This window comes from Siphateles boraxobius, unplaced genomic scaffold (genome assembly GCF_051911475.1).
Source record: "Siphateles boraxobius isolate OS27281-9 unplaced genomic scaffold, OSU_SipBor_1 31, whole genome shotgun sequence".
NCBI classification, from domain to species: domain Eukaryota; kingdom Metazoa; phylum Chordata; class Actinopteri; order Cypriniformes; family Leuciscidae; genus Siphateles; species Siphateles boraxobius.
Genome location: NW_027508931.1, coordinates 12,656,339 through 12,680,731, shown reverse-complemented (window position 1 = coordinate 12,680,731; position 24,393 = coordinate 12,656,339). Strand labels below are relative to the sequence as shown.

General features: G+C 39.5%; 1 protein-coding gene and 1 long non-coding RNA gene across 5 annotated transcripts in view; one reads left to right on the top strand and one right to left on the bottom strand.

Annotated features, from left to right (window-relative positions):
* The window catches only part of zbbx (zinc finger, B-box domain containing), a 128,330-nt gene that overhangs the window by 96,509 nt on the left and 7,428 nt on the right, over positions 1-24,393 (bottom strand). For all 4 annotated transcript variants that reach the window (XM_077193860.1, XM_077193859.1, XM_077193861.1 and 1 more), the window contains exons 7-9: positions 21,464-21,559; positions 12,899-13,087; positions 11,943-12,096 (exon numbers count right to left, since the gene is read on the bottom strand). In XM_077193860.1, the coding sequence (XP_077049975.1) occupies positions 11,943-12,096; positions 12,899-13,087; positions 21,464-21,559 (439 nt within the window). The remainder of the gene's footprint in view (positions 1-11,942; positions 12,097-12,898; positions 13,088-21,463; positions 21,560-24,393) is intronic.
* On the top strand, positions 11,906-13,911 carry LOC143696948 (uncharacterized). The gene is made up of 2 exons (XR_013186094.1): positions 11,906-12,203; positions 12,982-13,911. It is a non-coding gene; the product is annotated as an uncharacterized LOC143696948 (long non-coding RNA).

Sequence of the window (24,393 nt, the reverse complement as noted above, 5' to 3'; positions counted from 1 at the left end):
GAAGGAGTCTGTTTATAGTTTTAAATAGATGTCTTGGGTTTTCTTGATTGTTTTCAATAGTCTGAGAGAAATACAAAGATCTTTCAATCTCAATTAATGCTCCGTAGTCACTTAGAAGATTCTTCCAGGCTAGATAATGAACATGCAAGCCAGTGAGACGCCATTTTCGCTCCATTTTCCGACAGGCCGCCTTCTTAGTGCGCAGATTGTCATTATACCATGGAGCAGTGCGAGTAAAAGTAACCTTGCGTGACCTCAGGGGAGCAAAAGTGTCTAGATTAACAGCAAGAGCGTTTTTCAGCTGTGAGACTTTCTCCTCCAAAGATGTGAAGTGCAGATCACCGAAAGTGGAAACAACAGAATTCGAAAATACTGTCTGATCAATAGACTTCCACTTCCGAAAAGTTACCGTTCGGGTGGCAGGCACACATGAATTGTGCAATACCAAATTAAAAAAGACAGCTGAATGATCAGATAATCCAATATCAACAGATGATAACTGTGATACAAATGAGCTATTTGTAATCACAAGATCCAAAGTATGGCCTTTACAATGAGTCGGGCCAGTTACCAATTGCGAGAGATTGAAGCAGTCAAGCAGCGATAAAAATTCCTTAGCCGTCGTTGAATCACTTTGATCCACATGAATGTTGAAGTCCCCGACAATAAGAATTTTGTGGAACTTTAAGGACAGCATTGACAGAAAATCAGCAAATTCTGACATAAAAACTGCATGTAGCTTAAGTCTTAGGTGGTTTGTAGACGGTCGCAATGATTGTAGAAGTAGGAGCGGAAATACTCAAAACCAAGCACTCAAATGATGAAAACTGAGGAACAGACACAGAGCTTAAATTGAACTGCTGGTTGTAAACCACAATAATGCCACCCCCTCTGCCAGATGACCTCGGGAGATCTAAAACTCCAAAACCAGCAGGAGTTATCTGGTTAAACAGAAGTCTGTCATTCTCTTTATGCCATGATTCAGTTAAGAACAGCAAGTCCAGGTTTCTATCCGAAATAAAATCCGATAAAAAAAGTGCCTTGTTATTCACAGAGCGGGCATTAAATAATGCAGCATAGGCCAGGCTCTGAGTAGGAGACGACATTAGTTTAGTCTCCACACGGGGAACTGTTATTAAATGTCTGTGAACAGCACCAACGTAAGGCAGATAGTTTTTCTTACGCCGGCATGCAGGGACAAAAACATTAGGAGAGGATGAGACGGAAAAACTGCACCTCGAGCCCCGGTGAATATATCGTTTGGAACGCAGCAAGCCAGCGTCTCGACAGTGTTCGTAAGAGTCTTTAACTAAACGATAAGAGTTTCGTTTTAAGCTCAGAAGTTGTTGTGCAGAGTACCTCAGGGCCATAGTCAGTAAGTCCGCGTACACAGCCGGATCACAGCGTTGAATCCTCGATGCACACCGTGAGCGTAGTATCACAGAGTCCTCGTGCACTACGTACACCGCCGAAGCACTGCGTTGATTCTCGGTAAGGGAATTCTCCGTGAGACGTTGCAGGTTAATCCAGGTGGAGTACACAATTAAAAACAGCAGTCCAAAGTATATAAAATGGTACGTCCACATCGCAACCGCAAAGGCGCGGAGAATAATATAGCTTAAAAAACAAATTGAAGAAAGGAGCGGCAGCCAAGCGCGCCAGCGTTCCCTCACCTCTACCTCTACTCAGATTAGTGTTGTGTGTTTAGATTAAACTGGAGATTTTTCTTCTGCTAAATGGAGCATTTTGTCATTGCAAAGATAAATGTTATCCTTGATGAATGAATGCACCTGTTTAGTGTCCACACATTTAAGTTATTAAAAATAAGTTTAAACATATAGGGAGCAAAATAATGTGCTGGATTTATAGCTCTAGAATAGATAAATAAATAAATAAATAAATAAATAAATGAATGTGGAACAGTTTTGTAACCACACACACACACACACACACACACGCATATTCATACACTAAAACAGACATGCACCCACCCACACACACACACAGACAAACAAACACATACGGGCATGTACATATTCATACACACAAATAGATACCCACACACACACACACCTTGGACCTTCAACCCGTTGGTTGTCATTGAAGTCCATTATACAGAGAAAAATCCTGGAATGTTTTTCTCAAAAAAACATTTATTTTCAACTGAAGAAAGAAAGACATGAACATCTTGGGTGGCATGAGGGTGTTTAAATTATCAGGAAATTTTCATTCTGAAGTGGACTAATCCTGTAACATTACTACAAATACAGACAATTACACTTTTTTGTCATAGACTTTAGTCTAAAATGTTTTTATTTATTTATAACAATACCAATAATGCTAAATAATACCTAAAATGACTAATATTTAATAATAATAAGTCAGTTTGTGTGCCAACTCATTTTTAACATTACTACAAATATAGACAAATATTGTGTGCCAACTCATTTTTAACATTACTACAAATATAGACTAATGTTTTTTGTCAGAGGTTTTACTCTAAAATGCGGTTGTTTTATTTATAACAATACCAATAATGCTAAATAATACCTACCATGACTAATAATTAATAATAATAAGTTTGTGTGTCAGCTCAATCATGGAGGACATGTTTAAAATTACTACAAATAAAGACACTAAAGGTTTTTGTCTGAGACTTTAGTCTAAAATTGAATTGTTTTGTAGTAGAAGTATTACTACTAATAATAATAATAATGCTAAATAATACCTATAATTACAACTATTTAATAATGGTAAGTCAGGTTGTGTGTCAGCTCAGTCATGGTATAGGAGGACATGTTTAACATTACTACAAATACAGACACTAAAGCTTTTTGTCTGAGACTTTACTCTAATTTTATTGTTTATATAGTAGAAGTAGTCGTAATACTAATAATAATAACCCTAATGCTAAATAATACCTACAATGGCTAATATTTATTAATAAGTCAGTTTGTGTGTCAGCTCAATCATGGTATAGGAGGACATGTTTAACCTTTACTACAAATACAGACACTAACGCTTTTTGGGTGAGACTTTAGTCTAAAATTGGGTTGCTTTGTAGTAGTAGTAGTAGTAATACTACTACTACTACTACAAAGCAACCCAAAAACCAAAGGTTTTTGTCTGAGACTTTAGTCTAAAATTGAATTGTTTTGTAGTAGAAGAATTACTACTAATAATAATAATAATAATGCTAAATAATACCTATAATGGCAAATATTTAATGATAATAAGTCAGTTAGTGTGTCAGCTCAATCATGGTATAGGAGGACATGTTTAACATTATTACAAATACAGACACTAATGCTTTTTGTCAGAGACTTCAGTCTAAAATGGTGTTGTTTTATTTATAACAATACCAATAATGATAAATAATACCTACAATGAGTAATATTTAATAATGATAAGTCAGTTTGTGTGTCAGCTCAATAATGGTACAGCAGGACATGTTTAACATTACTACAAATACAGACACTAACACTTTATGTCTGAGACTTTACTCTAAATTTTATATATTTTGTTATAGTACAGTGTTTCCCCTACAATGTATTCAGCAGCGGCGCAGCGCCGCCGCTGGATTTTCAGCGCCGCTGTAAAATCTTTCCATGATCAGTAATATCACGACATTCTCTTCATTCACGTACACACCTAAAAACACTGAGACATGGCGACCGGCGGCGCTGCATGCGGTGGCTCTGAATCCACTTGTAAACAAGGAGGAAAGAGCCACATATGGAAATATTTTCGATTAGGCTAATGTCACGTTGCCATAAGGGGCCGTTCACATAGCGCGTTTTTTGCGCGTGCAAATTCATTATTTCAAATGCGGCCGGCGCGCTCTTTTTCCCAAGCGCGCCTCTGTTCATGGTTGCATAGCAACGACAGACGCCAAGGGAGAGCAAGCGCTAGTGGAAAGGAGAAAGCGGTACGAACTGCGCTCTCCATGAGGACGAGGAAGTATCACCTACTGCTCATAGTCCTGATAGTTAACGTTAAATCATATTTAATTTTTCAGATGAGTCTACTAAACTTGTTGGTGTCCTTCAGAAATCATTCTAATATGATATGTGATGCTCTTTTTCTTTTTTTTCAAAGATTCTTTGATTAATAAAAAGTTAAAAAGAACATCATGTAATAATATTTCACAATATTAGGCTACTGTTTTTTTTTTAATTAAATAAATGCAGGCTAGATGAGCATAAGACTTCTTGCAAAAACAAAAAATACCCCCACAATCATTCAATTACCAAAGAGCCTTAGAAATCTTCTATGTAAAGGCCAGAAAAATTAAGTGCTCACAGATTGGGTGTGGCCTTTCCCATTAACATAAAATTTTCAATAAATTGTAAATAATCTTTTTCTGGGTTGTGCTGTTTCATTTTTCCCCTAAACAATTTCTACCAAGCTGAAAATGAACAAAAAAGAAAAACATGAATAATCCTGTCTAAAATTATAAAATTAAGGTTTCTGTTTGTGACTGCAGTTCAAGGTACGTGCTGCAATAATCATGCCTTGAATCAGTTGATGGTATGTCATATTTGTTTTTCTTAAAATGTCCATTTCTATCCACAAAACTTGCCAGAAGTCATGGTTTAAGGGTTTAAAAAAAAAAAAAATCTTCCAGGGTGCATGCCCCCGGACCCCACCACGCGCGGCTTGGTAACAACCTCGGGCACGTAACAGCACCGCTGCTGGAAAAATTTCTAGGGGAAACACTGTAGTAGTAGTAGTAATACTAATAATAATAATAAACCTAATGCTAAATAATACCTACAATGGCTAATATTTAATAATAATAAGTCAGTTTGTGTGTCAACTCAATCATGGAATAGGAAGACATGTTTAAAATTAAAGTCTCAGACAAAAAGTGTTAGTGTCTGTATTTGTAATAATGTTAAACATGTCCTCCTATACCATGATTGAGCTGACACACAAACTGACTTATCATTATTAAATATTAGTCATCGTATGTATTATTTAGCATTATTGGTATTGTTATAAATAAATAAAAAACTTTTGGACTAAAGTCTCTGACAAAAACATTATTGTCTGTATTTGTAGTAATGTTAAACATGTCCTCCTATACCATGATTGAGCTGACACACAAACTGACTTATTATTATTAAATATTAGTCATTGTTGGTATTATTTAGCATTATTAGTAGTATTACTACTTCTACTACAAAACAATCCAATTTTAGACTAAAGTCTCAGACAAAAAGCGTTAGTGTCTGTATTTGTAGTAGTCGAAAATTGGATTGTTTTGTAGTAGAAGTAGTACTACTACTACTACTACTACTACTACTACTTCTAATAATAATAATAATAATAATAATAATAATAATGCTAAATAATACCTATAATGACTACTATTTAATAAAGATAAGTCAGTTTGTGTGTCAGCTCAATCATGGTATAGGAGGACATGTTTAACATTACTACAATTACAGACACTAACGCTTTTTGTCAGAGACTTCAGTCTAAAATGGTGTTGTTTTATATATAACAATACCAATAATGCTAAATAATACCTACAATGAGTAATATTTAATAATGATAAGTCAGTTTGTGTGTCAGCTCAATAATGATACAGGAGGACATGTTTAACATTACTACAAATACAGACACTAACACTTTTTGTCTGATACTTCAATGTTAAACATGTCCTCCTATACAATGATTGAGTTGACACACAAACTGACTTATTATTATTAAATATTAGTCATTATAGATATTATTTAGCATTATTATTAGTAGTAGTAGTAGTAGCAGTACTACTTCTACTACACAACAATCGATATTATACCTATAATAATATCTACTACTACTAATAATAATAATGCTAAATAATACCTATAATAACTAATATTTAATAATTTTGTGTGTCAGTTTGTGTGTCAGCTCAATCATGGTATAGGAGGACATGTTTAACATTACTACAAATACAGACACTAACACTATTTGTCTGATACTTTAGTCTAAAATGGGTTTGTTTTATTTATAACAATACCAATAATCCTAAATAATACCTACGATGACTAATATTTAATAATAATAAGTCAAGTTTGTGTGTCAGCTCAATCATGGTAAAGGAGGACATGTTTAACATTACCACAATAACAGACACTAAAGCTTTTGTCTGAGACTTTGCTCTAATTATTTTATTGTTTTTATAGTAGAAGTAGTAGTATTACTACTATTAATAATAATAATGCTAAATTATACCTATGATGACTAATAATTAATAATAATAAGTCAGTTTGTGTGTCAAATCAATCATGGAGGACATGTTTAACAATACTACAAATACAGACACTAAAGGTTTTTGTCTGAGACTTTAGTCTAAAAGTGTTTGCTTTTTTATAGTAGAAGTAGTAATACTAATAATAATTAAAGCTCCAAGCAGCATTTATCGGGGTTCAAGCATTTAAGGCCTTTAAGGACAAAAGAATATAAAAACATTAAGTTTTATTTAGCAGGCATGTAAACACTTAGAAAACTTAGGAAACCAAAAGTAATTTATAAAAGATCATATAAGAGATTCAATCAAGAATCATTTTGTACAAACGTAAATGTATGTTGGATTGATGTTTATAATGAAGTTCATCCTGATAATGCATTGTCAGCATTTGAAAGATTATTGTATCCTTTGGTGGACAAACATGCACCTATTAAAAAGTGCAGTGAAGAATGTTATAGGACACCATGGATTGTTAATGAGTTGAAATTCATTATGTTTGAGATGTTTGAGATGTGGCAAAGGGTACATCAAACAGAACTAAGAAAAAGGAGGATTCGGACGTCTATTGCAAATTAAGAAATCAAGTAACTAAAGTGAATAGGGAAAAGAAAACAATGTTTTACAAAATTAAATAAATTGATGTCAATATGATTGTAAAACATTGTGGAGTACACAATGAAATAATGGATAGGAAATCAAGTCAATTACTTTTATTGATACAGGTGACTAATTTTTAACCTTTTAAAACATATGAAATTGAAAATTATTTTAATGATTTTTTCATAAAGTTGATAAATTAAGAGAAGAAATGTTGTTTGTTCAGTTTGTCACATCTGTAATATCAGTATTTAAAAAGGGATTTTTCCTTTAGCTTGATAAGGTGCAAAGGTTAAATGCAGAAAAAAGCAGCACTGGGTTTTAATGGTCATAATAGTCTACCAATAAGTTTGCTACCTGTTAGCAAAGTATTGAAAATTATAGTTTGTGAACAAATTCAATTATTCTTTAAGGAGAATAATTTGGTTCTAATTTTCAGCATTTTTAGTGAGAGAGCACAGATTGATGACAATCACTTAGGAGCAGTATTGTTAGATTTTGATGTACTGGATCATAAATTATTGCCGGATAAACTTAAAAGTTACATATTTATATTATCATACTTTATATTGGTTTAAAAGTTAACTGTCTAACAGGATAATTTGTATTTTATAATGGAATTAATCAGATGAGAAAGAGTTGGAATGTGGTGTGCCTCAAGGAAGTTTATCTTCATCTTATTTTAAAGTGTGTGGACAGTCATGTATGCAGATGATAAAACATTATATTTACCTGCTTTGGATAAGGACATTTTACATCATCCAAAGAAAACTTTTTACCACAACACTGTAAATGTAGCACAACATGACTTGACGTGCTACATCCAGTTATAATATTCGGTAGGGCCTAATTGAATCAGAAGCAAGGGACATCTAATGGAGGGAGGAAATGGTGAAACAGGTGAGCAAATATCTGACTGAATTTTATTTTGATTCAAAGAGTAGGGCTAGGACGGTATGGATTTTTTTCTTACTGCGGTTAAACAGCAAGAAATTCCCGCAGCATAGTGGTAAACCGCTTTAAACCTCAACAGTTTTTTTTTTCTGCGACGTCACGGCCGGAACAACACACAAATTGCGACAATGATAGTCTCAGGTATTGTTTATGTGCTTTAGCCTATTTAATGTTAAAAGCATGCAATGTGACTTTGAATATCATGTAGTGCTCACAGCTTTGTAGCTGTAAAAGCAACAATGGAAAATTCACCTCTTGAAATTAAACAAATGGAAACAAGAACCTTCAAACTGTGAACAAGTGTATTCTTTGACAAAGATTGTTTTAGTACCTAAGCCTATGCATTTTTAATAATGTTTAAATGGTGTAATATTTGTGAATTTGATTATGTAGCCTAGCTACTTTTTCATTTTCTTGCAAGTTCTGTCAAGATTACTCCCTGGTGCTGTGTACTTGCCGTGACTCCGCGTGGGTTGACAAACGCAGTCTTTTCACGCAAGATAATTGTTTTAAATAAGCACGTGCAATTAAAAGCTGAGGTCCTGCTTTTGAGGCTTCAAATAATAGGCTATAAGACATTTGCAATACAATTGGGAGTCTGCACAAGGTGTTTATTTTGAAATGTACTTTTTTATATACGGTGCGTGCGGTGCGGCTTGGACGCGGTGCCGTCGAAAATAGACTAGGCGCCTATCTTTAGGGAAGCGGCGTGGAGAGACACTTCTGAAACGCGCCGTGTCGTGGGCTGGTGTAAACACAAGCATTGACTAGATTGGGCGCAATTCGGTCCGGTAGCCGCGCGTCACAGCTCTAATGCACCGCAGAGTGTAAATAAGGGGTTACAGTCAATAGCCTACAAATGGAATGTTATTATGCGTCATGGAACATTGCGCTTCCCAACTCGCGAAAAGTCGGATTTGCTTTCTAAACAAGTTTTGTTTAGAAAACCTTGAATCCATGTAAGACACAATGCATGTCATTAGACACAATCCATGTCATTAGACCAGGGTTTGACATAAGCAATGGCCTGATGGCCAGTAAAAGAGTATGTCGGGCTAGTTGATGGGCCAGTGACTGGCTATCAGCAAAACAAATAGCAAACGTCATACACAGTGGCGCGAAGAGTGTCCATGTTAGGCTACTTCATGTTATTTATAACGTGTTAAAATGTCAAAGTGCGCGCGAGAGAGACCGAGTGTGTCTGTGCGCGAGAGAGACGGTAAATTGGTACATATATAGTAAGTAATATATAATTATTATATAAGAAGCACGGAAGTTCGATAAATGGACAACAATATAAATAAAAACAACAATTAAATTCTTGCCATTGAATTAGCAGACTGTGATTTGAATCAGATAGACAGAAGATGAAAACATTTTCTTGTCTGACCCAAGTACCACTACAAGGGGAATATTTTTTCCACAATTTGCAGCACAGAATTCTGCAAAAATTCACTATTTACTCGGAAAGGAATTTATAATTAATATTAGGATAGACTAGAGATATTATCTTCTGTTATAATTATAATTATTGCTTTTATTATTTCTGTTAGTAAAATGGATCCCTGTGAAAACCACATTCTCTCCATGTTGGCGAGCCTATGTTCATTGCAGGAAAAATAATATATACTGCAATAACCATTCATACAATGACAATTTGGTCATTTTTGCATGTCTCCATGGAGGGGCTCTCTCTCAATTCCTGTACTCCCTTTGCTGTATTGATTAATCCTAATGTATACAATAAATACCGTTTAATGGAAAAGTGCTTTTCCTTATATTTCTTTCAGGGCCAGTAAAAATATAGAAGGGCCAGCAAAACTCTGATCTACTGGCCCCGGGGGCCAGTGGGGATTTTTTAAAAAAAATGTTGAGCTCTGCATTAGACACAACGTGAACGCATGTAAAAGCCAAAGTTTTTTTAATTGGTTGAGAGATAGCACTGTGATGACGGTGATGAGCTCAGACCTACCGGGGTAGGTGTCATGTGACCGAGAAATTGCTATGAAAGAGAAAATTATATTTATAAAAAGGAAATAATTATCTTTGTAGTTTGTTTCAGAAAGATGAGTGACAAATATGAACAATGATAACAGTCAGTAAATCAAAACAGACATCACCGACTAGTCGTTTCTTTTGGGATGAATGATTCAATAGCCTAAAAGCTTCAATTCAATTTGGTCAAGTTCCGCCGGTTTCATACAATTTGTGAGAGAAAAAAAAAACTCAAACCCAATACTGCATCGGTTCCTTTCACATTGACTCAAATAACTTTCAATAATAAAACAAAATACATTCTATAACCCAAATGTACAAAAAGAAATGTAATCAGATATTGGTTTTGACTCAAAACACAATGATTCAGAATTACTTCCAATAAACCACCTGTTCTTTCAATAGTAAACAGTATGTTCAACAATATGATTTGGAAATGCTGGAAAGATGAATAGATTCAGTTGAACAAAGTTCATGAATAAAACAACTCAGTTGATCAAAGCTCGTGAATCAAAGGATTCAGTTTAAAGAGTTATTCAAACTTCTCTCGATCAGTTGAAGTACAAAAAAAAACAAAGTCTGTCCATTTCAGAAGCAAAAAACAAATAATCAATCAATTAACATGAATCAAAGTCATTTGAGTCCCAAAAACAAAAGAATTTCGGAAATATCCTACCAGTTGGTTGTTTCAAATTACGGTTCAAAGGGGAAACAGGTCCATGGGCACTGGTCAGCTCGGCACAATTAATTTGTATTAGTTTATGTTGTAGGTTTTGTAGGTTATTTATATGATAGGACACTGGGACGAACAAATGTCTACACTTTATACACTCCTATTAATGGTCCTCTTGACACATTCAACCACATAGATTGTTAATAAAAGTTTAAATTACACACAAAAACTGCACGTTTTTGCTCACCCTCAAAAAGTGAAATTTTTGGACATGCTATAAAAAATTAGCACTGGGGTATTTTGAGCTAAACTTCACATACACACTCTGGGGACGTCAGAGACTTATTGGAAGCACTTTACTTGAAGGGGTGTGCATAAGACTGACATGACACCTTCATAATCATGACATGACACAGGTTTTATGCATGTTTATGACAAATGTCATTAAGTGTCATTCGCTAAATTATGACAAGATCTCACATAAAGATGGATCAATTAAAATTGTATGAAATATCCATATTTAAAAGGTTAAAAACTATTTACATTTTAAATTTAATATTAATATTCATTTAGTATTAACTTGATCAATTATGTCCTCGTAGACAGGCAAATGGTGAAATGTGGATATTATAGACCTCATAACCCATGATGTCCCTTTAAACAATGATTGTATGATGACCTTATAAACCTGTGAAATTTCTGAAGCACGTCTTCTCGATGATGTGCATTTATTCTAAATATGAAGTTGGATGTATCTCATTAATCAAAAAATGAAGCCTTTTGCATGACTGTATTGATACCCTGATGCTGGGAAAGGCGTGTCCTTGTAAACCATGGTTAATGCTAACTGTCCTCATAAGTACTATTTGCCAGTGTGTGTGTGTGTGTGTGTGTGTGTGTGTGTGTGTGTGTGTGTGTGTGTGTGTGTGTGTGTGTGTGTGTGTGTGTGTGTGTGTTTAAAATGTAAATAGTCTTTACTAATATCACTATTACTAATATCACTAACATACTAAATTTCTGTGACCTGGCATTGTCACTTAAGTTTCTGCTGATAATTTCTCAAGCTCATTGCATCATAAGTTGTCAAATTCAAATTTGAATTCTGCAAACTGTACACCTGGAAGCACACACACACCGTCACAGAGCACATGTTTTTAATGCATATATGTAGTTACCTGGCAACCAATCAGTGGCCCTGTCACACTCGTGGCGTGCGTTATATCAGTCAATGCCACACATGAGTATGCCTTATGAGAGACTGTTTGTGTGTGTTCTGACAACCTGCCACAGAATATACGTGGCAGCTCACACAAACCTGACAGCATGTCACTTTATTACTGTGGTTTGACTGTAGCTTTTCTGCACAGACTTAGATGTGCGCGTGTTGTGTGTGTGTGTGTGTGTGTGTGTGTGTGTGTGTGTGTGTGTGTGTGTGTGTGTGTGTGTGTGTGTGTGTGTGTGTGTGTGTGTGTGTGTTACCTGGTCTCTGCCCTTTCTCTCTCCACTCTTTCAGAGCCTCCTGGAAGGACCTGGTTGACTGCTCTTCATCAAAGCATCCCCTCAGCAGAGAGCTGTCCTCTTCCTCACCAGCCTCCTCATCCTCCAGGTCAACACCGTCATTCACAAACAACACCTGAGGCGAGACAGAGAACACAATGTGACAGAGAGAGTGAGAGAAGGAAACTAAATTAAATGGAGAACATGGCCAAGTTTCCACACTGTACAGAAAGTTGAGAGCAGGTTCGTGTTCAAACGTCCACTTCCTTCCACCCAACAAAAACTTAGCAATAAAACTGTAATGAATAATTGGATAAAACTTTACAATAAGGTTCATTTGTTAACATTAGTAAATATATTAACTAACAATGAGCAATACATTTGTTACAGTATTTATTAATATTTGTTAATGTTATTTAATAAAAATACAGCTGTTCATTGTTTGTTCATGTTAGTTTACAATTAACTAATGTTAAAAAATACAACCTTTGATTTTAATAATGTATTAGTAAATGTTGAAATTAATATTAACTAATATTAATATATTATGTACTGTGTATATTAAGTATTGCTCATTCTTAGTTCATGTTAACTAAGGTAGTTAACTAATGAACCTTGTTGTAAAGTGTTACCAATAATTGTAACCACAGTTCTAATTCATTATAATACTTATCTAATCATTGTTACGCTTTTAGAAAGTATGGTGAATTAAAACACACGACAAAACCAATTTCAGGTGTAACAAAGAATCTGCAAACATTATAATTGTTTGTATAAAGTATTTATGAAAATATATATTGGTTACAATGTACTTTATGAAGACCTATTTAATGCATTATTCATTTAAAGCATATTTGACTTAAAGAAGCTACCTTTATACATTCATTTTGTTTATAAATTTGATGTAGGCCTAACACCCAAAACAATCAGTGACTCACCTGTGTGTGGTGTATTTGGTTATCAGACATGGGCCGAAGGCTCCTAGGAGTTGATCTTTCCTCTGTGTCTTCTCTTTCATCAGTGGAATCGGAGGATGCACCTCGTTCAATTTGACTCTCCTCAGCGGTTACCTGCTGCTGGAGGTGACCCATCACATCCCGAGTGCTGACGGGGGTCTGGAGCTCTGCCTGGAGGATGAAATATAGATTTCAAATAGACCTTTAATTCAAAGTGCACAAATGCATCCTGGTAATGACTCGGCTAATGTACTGATGCAACTGAATGAATGCAAACTCTCTATAGGTAAAGCATTCATCCAAATCATTAAATGGATATCCTGTGTTCAAAACAAGCTTTATAGACAGCATCTGTGGCATGCTGTCAGTTCCAATGGAAATTTCATTTATCAGTTCGGAGAAACAACCAACAATCATGCTACCGATAATGCACTTACAATGGAAGTCTTGAAATAAGTCATATTACAGAAGTAAAATGGGTTCCAAATAGAAATTCACATTGATTTTCATGCTTTCAAGCTTTCAACCAGAAAACCTAGCACTTATAGGTATCTTGGTCAGAAGTTTATCACATTCACACCAGGTATTAGCAGTTCTCTTACGACATCAGATAAGACCTTGACTGTTTTGTGAATGCATTTATATTGTGCACTTAAACTAGAGTGAACATTAGCAAATTAATTAGTTTATCTCTGCATATCGATAGTTTACGTTTGCAGACGATAGCAAGCAATAAGAAACTATTAATAGGGGAAGAAGTCCATATAACTTGGAAACAGAGATAAAAGAGAATGAATCAAAAGCAGATGGGGAAACGCCTATGTCGAAGACGAAGGCAAAGACGAACCAAGATGGCAAAGAACAAACCTGAGGATGAAAATATTAATATTTGTTCTCTGTTTCCCCCCATGGAAACAAATTAAACAGGATAAGAATGCATAAAGCTGCATTAGATGCCGATGCGTAGTTAAATAAAATTCTCGGTTTCATGCCAAGAGAGCGCAACGTTGTGACTGCTCTCTCTTTCTCTGATTTTCTCTCTCCTTTGCTCAGTGTGCCTTCTTTAACAGCACTGTATATCCCTGTAGCTCAAACAGTAGAGCATGGTGCTAGCATCACCAAGGTCATGGGTTGGATTCCAAGGGAAAGCATGAACTGATAAAATGTAAGCCTTCAATGAAAGGTAAGTCGCTTTGGATAATGTAAATCTACATAAATAACAGTAAACTCACTCGGTTTATGAATAGAGCCTATGGGTTCTTCTGTTTCTCTTCCATCTGGACTTATTTGCTTGTGTTTTTGTAACTACTGTAATGTCTTCTAGTATGCGGCAGTGCAGAGTGAGCGTCAAGCAGGGCTGAAGGAAGTTTGGCGGTGCACATTTGCTGCCTAATGCTACATGGCTGGATGGGTCACTCAAGGTCATCCTCTTCCAAGAAGAGCCAATAACCCAAACCTTGCCAGCATATACCTGCTGTATGCAATAATTGGAGCAATTCACATGCTCCAAACAACACTGACACACACACATGATGATGTCTATACATATGTATACGCTTATGTGGAGTGCTTTTGGTCATGTGGTCATTGTGAGGTATGTTTTATGTATCCCCTGAGGTTAGTGCTTAATTTGAAATGGAGGCCATAGTGAGCTGATTTCTCCCAGTAAACTCAACACAGTCTGAATGACTCGGTGGTTCATGTTAAAATGCGCCTTGAATAATTAATAATGGATCTTTCTATATAAATGTACAGCTAACGATCAGAAACCTACTACTGTTTATTTGACTGAAGGTTTGAGGTCGGTTAGATTTTTTAAAATGTTTTTGAAAGAAGTCTCTTATGCTCACCAAGGCTACATTTATTTGACCAAAAATACAGTAAAAGTCATATTATGAAATATTATTACAATTTAAAATAACTAATAAAATATTTTATTCATTCCTGTGATGGAAATACTGAATTTTCAGCATCATTACTCCAGTCTTCAGTATCACATGATCCTTCCAACATTATTCTGTTATGCTGATTTAGTGCTCAAGATTTTTATTATTATTATTATTATTATTATTATTATTATCAATGTTGAAAACAGTTTTTGCTGCTAAAGATTTTTGTGGAAACCCTCATACACCATTCAAAACAATGTTAATATAACATTATTATAAAGGCATTTATAATGTAACAAAATATGTCTATTTTACGATTCATTATTTCTATTTCATACTATAATAATATTTCACAATATTACTGTATTTATTGCATTTTTGATTAAATAAATGCAGCATTGGTGAGCATAAGAAACTGCTTATAAAAAGATTTAAAACAAATCTTAATGATTCCAAACTTTTGACAAGAATATTGTTTGTTGGTCTTCTTTTCTTGGAACAAATGTACTAATTACAGTTATACATAGTTTTGTACACAGAAGTTAGCGTAATTAGTGTCAACTTTTAATTAATTACCAATTAAGTAACTGTAGTTCGGAGTGATACTATTATTGTCACGTTGCACACACGGGAAACAGAGAGATCCAATTTGCAGTATTTATTAGGGTAATCCAAAAACATAAATCCAGTCCAGGCAGGGGTCAAAACCAACGTAGCAATCCAAAAACATAAAACAATAAACAAACTAGCACAAAGCAGAACAGACCTCAAAAGTGACGTGATGAATAACAACGACTCCGTGACAAACACTAAAACAGACAGGGTATATATACACTCAAACTAACAAGGTGATGGGAAACAGCTGAGTGCAATGAACTGATGAGTGACAGACAGAATGCTGGGAAATGAAGTCAAACGTGAAAGACACCGTGAGAACGAGGACCTCTAGTGGCAACCCAGGGAACACAAACCAGACACTGTGACATAACCCCCCCTCTACGGAGCGGCTACCAGACGCTCCAAGACCCACAAAAAACAAACAAAACAAGAGGCCAGGCGGGAGGTGGAACGGTGGAGGATCAGGGGGAGGGATGGGGGGCCAGGTCCATGGAAGGGAACAGAAACAGGGGGTGATGGTTTAGCCGGCGGCCAGGGTGAAGCAGACGGTCCATCGGGCGGCCAGGGCGAAGCAGACAGTCCATCGGGCGGCCAGGGCGAAGCAGACAGTCCATCGGGCGGCCAGGGCGAAGCAGACAGTCCATCGGGCGGCCAGGGCGAAGCAGACAGTCCATCGGGCGGCCAGGGCGAAGCAGACGACCCATCGGGCGGCCAGGGCGGTGAAGACCCCTCGGGCGACCAGGGCGGTGACGACCCCTCGGGCGGCCAGGGCGGTGACGACCCCTCGGGCGGCCAGGGCGGTGACGACCCCTCGGGCGGCCAGGGCGGTGACGACCCCTCGGGCGGCCAGGGCGGTGACGACCCCTCGGGCGGCCAGGGCGGTGACGACCCCTCGGGCGGCCAGGGCGGTGACGACCCCTCGGGCGGCCAGGGCGGTGACGACCCCTCGGGCGGCCAGGGCGGTGACGACCCCTCGGGCGGCCAGGGCGGTGACGACCCCTCGGGCGGCCAGGGCGGTGACGACCCCTCGGGCGGCCAGGGCGGTGACGACCCCTCGGGCGGCCAGGGCGGTGACGACCCCTCGGGCGGCCAGGGCGGTGACGACCCCTCGGGCGGCCAGGGCGGTGACGACCCCTCGGGCGGCCAGGGCGGTGACGACCCCTCGGGCGGCCAGGGCGGTGAAGACCCCTCGGGGGGCCAGGGCGGTGAAGACCCCTCGGGCGGCCAGGGCGGTGAAGACCCCTCGGGCGGCCAGGGCGGTGAAGACCCCTCGGGCGGCCAGGGCGGTGAAGACCCCTCGGGCGGCCAGGGCGGTGAAGACCCCTCGGGCGGCCAGGGCGGTGAAGACCAGGGCGAGGGCGACCATGGCAAAGGAACAGCAACAGACACCGGCTCATAAACAGACACCGGCTCATGCACTGGAACAGGCACTGGCTTTGGAACAGACATTGGCTCCAGCTCTGGAACAGGCACTGGCTCTGCCTCCGGCTCTGGAACAGGCATTGGCTCTGCCTCCGGCTCTGGAACAGGCATTGGCTCTGCCTCCGGCTCTGGAACAGACACTGGCTCTGGAACAGGCACTGGCTCTGTCTCCGGCTCTGGAACAGGCACTGGCTCTGTCTCCGGCTCTGGAACAGGCACTGGCTCTGCCTCTGGAGCAACAGCCACCGGCTCAGGAACTGCAAACACCGGCTCAGGAACAGTCACTAGAACAGAAATAACCACAAGGACAGACACAAACACAGAAACTGGCTCCGGCTCAGGAACAGACACCGGCTCCGGCTCAGGAACAGACACCGGCTCCGGCTCAGGAACAGACACCGGCTCCGGCTCAGGAACAGACACCGGCTCCGGCTCAGGAACAGACACCGGCTCCGGCTCAGGAACAGACACCGGCTCCGGCTCAGGAACAGACACCGGCTCCGGCTCAGGAACAGACACCGGCTCCGGCTCAGGAACAGACACCGGCTCCGGCTCAGGAACAGACACCGGCTCCGGCTCAGGAACAGACACCGGCTCCGGCTCAGGAACAGACACCGGCTCCGGCTCAGGAACAGACACCGGCTCCGGCTCAGGAACAGACACCGGCTCCGGCTCAGGAACAGACACCGGCTCCGGCTCAGGAACAGACACCGGCTCCGGCTCAGGAACAGACACCGGCTCCGGCTCAGGAACAGACACCGGCTCCGGCTCAGGAACAGACACCGGCTCCGGCTCAGGAACAGACACCGGCTCCGGCTCAGGAACAGACACCGGCTCCGGCTCAGGAACAGACACCGGCTCCGGCTCAGGAACAGACACCGGCTCCGGCTCAGGAACAGACACCGGCTCCGGCTCAGGAACAGACACCGGCTCCGGCTCAGGAACAGACACCGGCTCCGGCTCAGGAACAGACACCGGCTCCGGCTCAGGAACAGACACCGGCTCCGGCTCAGGAACAGACACCGGCTCCGGCTCAGGAACAGACACTGGCTCCGGCTCAGGAACAGACACTGGCTCCGGCACAGGAACGGCAGACACTAAAGGTCTGAAGGGCGTCTCCAGGATCCGAGCTAGACGCTCTAAATAGCCGATCAGTGCCCCTCCGGCCACGAGAATGGGCATCTCCCGATCTGTCTTTGACTGGGCAGACGTGGCGTGAGCCGTCTCTGTCTGGGCAGATGTGACCTGAATAGTCTCTGACTGGGCGGACGGGACGTGAACAGTCTCTGACTGGGCAGACGGAGCGTGAACAGTCTTTGACTGGGCAGACGGAGCGTGAACAGTCTCTGACTGGGCAGACGGAGCGTGAACAGTCTCTGACTGGGCAGACGGAGCGGTCTCTGGCTGGGCAGATGGACTGTGTCTCTTCCTCCTCCTCCGTCCATGAGTGCGAGAGGGCGCTGGGCTGGACGGCGCCAGTGGTGAGAGCTCGAGGCTGGACGGCGCCAGCGGTGAGGGCTCGGGGCTGGACAAAACCAGCGGCGAAGATCCTGTGCTGGGCGGAACCAGCGACGAAGATCTAGTGCTGGGCGGAACCAGCGCCGAGGATCTTGTGCTGGGCAGAACCAGCGGCGAGGATCTTGTGCTGGACGGAGCCCGCAGCGAGGATCCTGTGCTGGGCGGAACCAGCGGCGAGGATCTTATGCTGGGCCAGTCCGGCGGCTCCGGATCAGAAAAATCGCCAGGCGGAGGACGGTGTCGTGGAACTTGTCGACCACCTCCTCCCCTGCAACCTCCCCGAGTTCTGGAGAACTTCGCCAGACGAGTCCCCAGAAACGACTCACCATTTCTGATGGAAGATTTCGCTGAAGCCTTAGCCGCTGCGGCTTCCTCAGTCAGTTGGGCCCATAAGGCAAAACATTGATGAATGTTCATACGGGGGGGAATCTCTTCAACCCGCGAATTCCCCCTCTGCTGCCTCCTCTCCTTCTCGGCATTTGGGGAAGATCCACAAAAGTCCATACTGCTGGATCTATTTGTGGACGGAGTCGTTCTGTCACGTTGCACACACGGGAAACAGAGAGATCCAATTTGCAGTATTTATTAGGGTAATCCAAAAACATAAATCCAGTCCAGGCAGGGGTCAAAACCAACGTAGCAATCCAAAAACATAAAACAATAAACAAACTAGCACAAAGCAGAACAGACCTCAAAAGTGACGTGATGAATAACAACGACTCCGTGACAAACACTAAAACAGACAGGGTATATATACACTCAAACTAACAAGGTGATGGGAAACAGCTGAGTGCAATGAACTGATGAGTGACAGACAGAATGCTGGGAAATGAAGTCAAACGTGAAAGACACCGTGAGAACGAGGACCTCTAGTGGCAACCCAGGGAACACAAACCAGACACTGTGACAATTATATTAAAATCACATACAGCTTTTAAGGTAATTTAATGAGCACAGTTATTTTTACATACAGACAGTTCATTTAATGGGTACAAACTGAGAAATGAAGAAAAAGAGAAAATATTATTATGCTATTTATTAGTAGTGTTTACTAAGGCAAGCATCTATTGCTCATTTTGAAATCCAGTATTAAAAAGTAGTAACCCGTCCTGGACAAAACCTCAAATCATGTAGCATTTTGAAAAGATATGTGCAGTTACTCTTTTTTCAGTGACTTCACCTTGCAGTGAAAAAATAAAAAATACAAAAAATTAATATATATATATATAAGCCTATAGTGAAGAAGGGACTGAGACTTGAAGATCACAAAGGCTTGAAGGTGTTTTTTTTTTTTTTTTCATTTAGGCTGGAATACACTACAAGACTTTTAAAATCTGAACAGATTTGAAAACACAAGCCATCATACAATTTTGTAAATGGTTAAAGAGAGAAAATGGGCATGAAACACTAAACGGCTTTCAAATCGTTCTAAACACAACAAACTCACACAGAAACACACATCTCATTGCTAGGAGACACATGGCAGATGAAACCAACAGCTCAAAGTATCAAACATGTTTTATAGATCATTGTCTGAAGCTAAAAAAAATCAGAGTCTGTGCCCATCATTCACTATGCGATTTTCAGTGAAATCTTTCAATTCTGACAGCCCAAAATCTTCAGACTGGCGCAGACTTTCACCAACTATTGTAGACTCATCAGAAAAGTGCAAATTGGGCAAAAATCAAATAGATTTATAGGCAGAGAACACCCTAGCAACCTCAGATGTCTTTAACTCACCGAGTAAAACCCTATAGCAACACACTACAACCACTTTAACCACCTTTGCAACTGCATAGCAATTTCCTTGCAATCACTCAAAACACCTTAGTATCATGGTGATGACTATTGCACATTTGTCACGGTTTGGTTCAGATGAAGATAATGAAAAAGGTTCAAACAGGTTTCTACAAACAAAAGGTTTTTTAATAAAACAAACTCAGGTAATCCAAATGCGAGAAGGCAGCGTAACAGTAGGTCTAAACACAAACAATACCAGACAACTGAGGACTGAAAAGATTGCAACCTATATACAATGTAAATGAGGGAGACAAACACCTGTGCAGATCAAATTAATCACCATGACAACTGGTAAGTGGCGGGAAAACTGAACAAAGGAACACATGTGACTGAAAATGACTAAAAGTCCATGAAAATGAAACTAAGATTGAGTGGCTGTGACAACATGCAAATACTACTTGCATTTTCTTCAATGTTTAGTTAAACACTTATCTAACTTTTCCAGAGAGACAACCTTGCTCGACCAGCTTTAAATTCACCCATACATTCTCAAAACCACTTATCCTCTGAAGGGTCGCAGGCCAATTCACACAAAAGAATCTCTTTATACTTTCTGAACGTGAATTTGAATTGAATTGGCCACAGAGGAAGTTGAATTGGGGTTTGAACTGGAATGACAGAAAGAGGAATTCAATTCAAAAGAAATCCAACAAAAATTCAACAAATAAATTCTTCCACCCTCATTCAGAAATCTATAATACGTAATCCAGGCATAATAAAACTTTCTAGAATTAAACATTTTCTTCCTAAATCGACATAAAAAATAATCTTTGACTTTAAAAAAAAGAAATTCCCTTCAACAGGGAATGTGACTGTAAAGTCTGAAGAATAAGTAAGGTTTGTGCGTCTTTTGCTAACTGGACTGCAATGGTCCCTACAGCACCCCCTCCTCTGACAGTGATGGTCCGATCCAGTGCGATGATGGATGTATTGACCGCCTGATAAAAGCTTCAATCAAACACCTCACCACGGGGCCGCTCTAGTCTCTAAAACAAACTCCAGCTGACGAGAGCGAGTGTGTGTTAACACACATCAGCAGTCCTTCATGCTGTGTGTGTGTTTGTGTGGCTGCACTCTAACCTGGGAACAGGTGTGTGTAATCAGAGTTGGGTTACAGTGAGCAGATTGTCCACTAATGGTGATCAGCATTCTGCGTTTTTGAGAAACGGAATGGAGGAGGAAGATGGAATCTGCTCGGTGATGGTGTTAGTGCCTGGCGCTGCTGCGGGCGTGTGTAGGTGTGTGTGTGTGAGTGTGTGTTTGCGTGGGAAGGACGAAGGTTGCCAAAACACCTCCTCACCTGTATGGAAACCATGCGATGGCGCTTTAGTGCCCCCTTCTGGTGGAATCTGACGAAGCAGCCCACACAATAATCCTCTCCACATTCAGAACACATCTGAAACAGATCAAAAACAGTTAAATAAACCTAGGATATGTACGGCAAGGTATATTTACCCCAAAAACTTTATTATCAGCAATATATATTTAAATATCTTACACTTTTTGCTCAACATGATACATATTAAAATGGAGAGAAGGGAGTTGCACATATCTTAAGGGAGCTCATTATTTTGTTACCGATTGTAAATGAGTGCGGAGGGCGATAAGAGAATCCTTTTGAAGGACAGACGGGTAGAGAGACAGACAGCATATCGGCACATGAATTTAAAAGAAGGTCGATCAAATCCACAGTTGAAGAGCCACTTGTAAATGAATCTACCCAGCAATGCCGTCTTGATTAATTCATTCTGAACGTCTACATGCCCTCTCTGTATGATGATGCAGCACTTCAGCTTAAGAGATGCATAATGCTTGGAAGAGTTTGCATTTTTTGGGACAGACTCCGGATATGTTTGGAATAATATTTCTGTAGTATATCTGCACTGTGCACAGTAGGCATATGTTAACATTCTTTATGCATTAAATGTTTAACCTATGACATACCTATGACATAATATGTCAAAATGTGAAGTAAATGTGAACACCTTGTGCAAAATACTGTCCCACAATGCAGTTAACCAGCATAACAAATTAACTTGGAGCCTCCTAGTTCATCAAGATGTTTAACAAAATTAAACATTAAACAACAAGAATAACTATAACGAAAACTTTTTAAAATCACTTTTGTTAATTGAAATAATGCTGAAATAAAATGAAATATTAAATGAAAAAACTACAAACAAATTATGAATTGTTGTTTTAGCAATTAACTGGAAATAACTAAAACTAAAACTGAAGTAAATTTAAATCTAATTAGAAATATTTAAAAAACTACTGCACAAATTACAAATGCACATAACAAAAGTTAAAAAATTAAAATCAAAATAAAAAAATAAAAGCTAATTCAAAATATTAATAAAAATAGTATCGAAATAAATAATACTAAAACAGCACTTACTATAACAGGAAATAGTTTTGCATCTTAAAATAAGGCTGAATTTGGAACAGAATACTAGCATACAACTCTAATACTAATACTAGTATTTCAGCCAGATAGCGAAAAGCTATAGTTACTATGCTATTCAGAATTCAGCCATTTTGTTTTGCACTTTATTAGGTTAAGATCCACCCTCTTAGACAGGATGAGATCAACTGACAAGTACAGCGACCAGCAGTTTGTTTTGTTTTTGCATACCGTTTAAATACTAGTTAATAAAGTATTAAATACCTACTCATTTAGAAACATGGAAATGTGTAAACTTTTTAATGTGTGTCCAAATGTTTACTACTTTAAACTCAAACTGTTATCTTTTCATCTATCATGCAGCTTTCAAGCCAAATCTAAAAATAAAACTCTGCTTGTGGATTTCTAGTTTACTTTCCACTGAGAACTACAAACAAAGCCTCTAGATACAGTATCAGCAAGTGCTTGTCAAATGTATCAGACAGTTAGGGAAAGGACAGATCGGTAAGCGTGATGTCTGAAACTATATTTCACATACTATTTTTTTTTAAAGTAGGCAGACTGTATCCAGTGTATACTATGCAGTTGGCAGTAAATAGCACATTTCATTCTGAACAAAACAACAGCTTTCAGCTCAACTTTAGTTCCTGTGGGTTCCTCTAGGGTTGTGTGAGTGAGCACGGAGGAAACCCTTAGGAAGCGTTGGCTCTACACATCCATAAATACACATATTGAGACACACACACCCCCTGAACATTCGCTTTAACACACTTGCTGTCTTTTGACAGCAAAATGCAAAAAAGTGTGCAAAATCAACAGGTACATGTCCCCTAGAGACTGTCTGTCTCAAAGCACTCAAGTCCCCTTCACACACACAGTCGAGGAGTGCATGAAAGTCCCAAATCTCCCAGGGGTGACTGGGTCCCCTTTAATACGGCCACACAAGCACACACACGCACACACACATACACACACAGTGAATAAAGAAAAGGGTAAATACAGTGCTGTTCTGTGAATCTACAGCTGTGCCCATTACCAGCTCTTTTAATGGCCACATAAAAAAGGTCTCATTTCAGCACAACACCGCTGAAATAAATTACAGCAGCACAGTGCAGGACAGCAGCGGCATTCTCCCCAAACTGATTTTTAAGAGAGTTTCGGGACTATAGAATCTGCAGTTCATGTCTTCCTTGCTTAGAAGTCATGTTGGATGAGTAGGAATATATTTGCAGCACTGTATTTGGGAGCAGTTCAATCTACTGCTGCCAGTCATGGCTCAGAGTAGAAAGTGTGAACAAACCTTTGTGTCATGCACTTTAGTCTTGCAGAGCCATGACCATCGGTGTGAAGTCTGGTCCGAACTTTAGCTTATTATGGTCAAGAAGACTGTTTGACCAATATGTCTGACTAGGGATGGGTCAAATTGATGATTCCGCAATAATAGACAATAATAATAGAGGGGAACATAATAATAATAATAGTAACTGAAGTGGCATTGAAGTCCTCATGAGGAGTTGTACAGAAAGCCCTGTATGAATGTATGTACTTTCAGAAATAAATAATGTTAGTTTCATAGACAAACTGATCCTCAAGGATATCTTGCTTCAGAGTGGCTCAAAGAGAACTATTGAATGTCTTTTTAAAGATGATTGAATCTTTATGAACCTTGTAAACATCAAGAAAATCAGCATATTAGAATGATTTCTGAAAGATTGTGACGCTGAAGACTGGATTAATGGCTGGAGAAAATCCAGCTTTACCATCACAGGAATAAATTACAATTTAAAATATATTCAAACAAAAAACAGTTATTAAAAAAAAGGTTA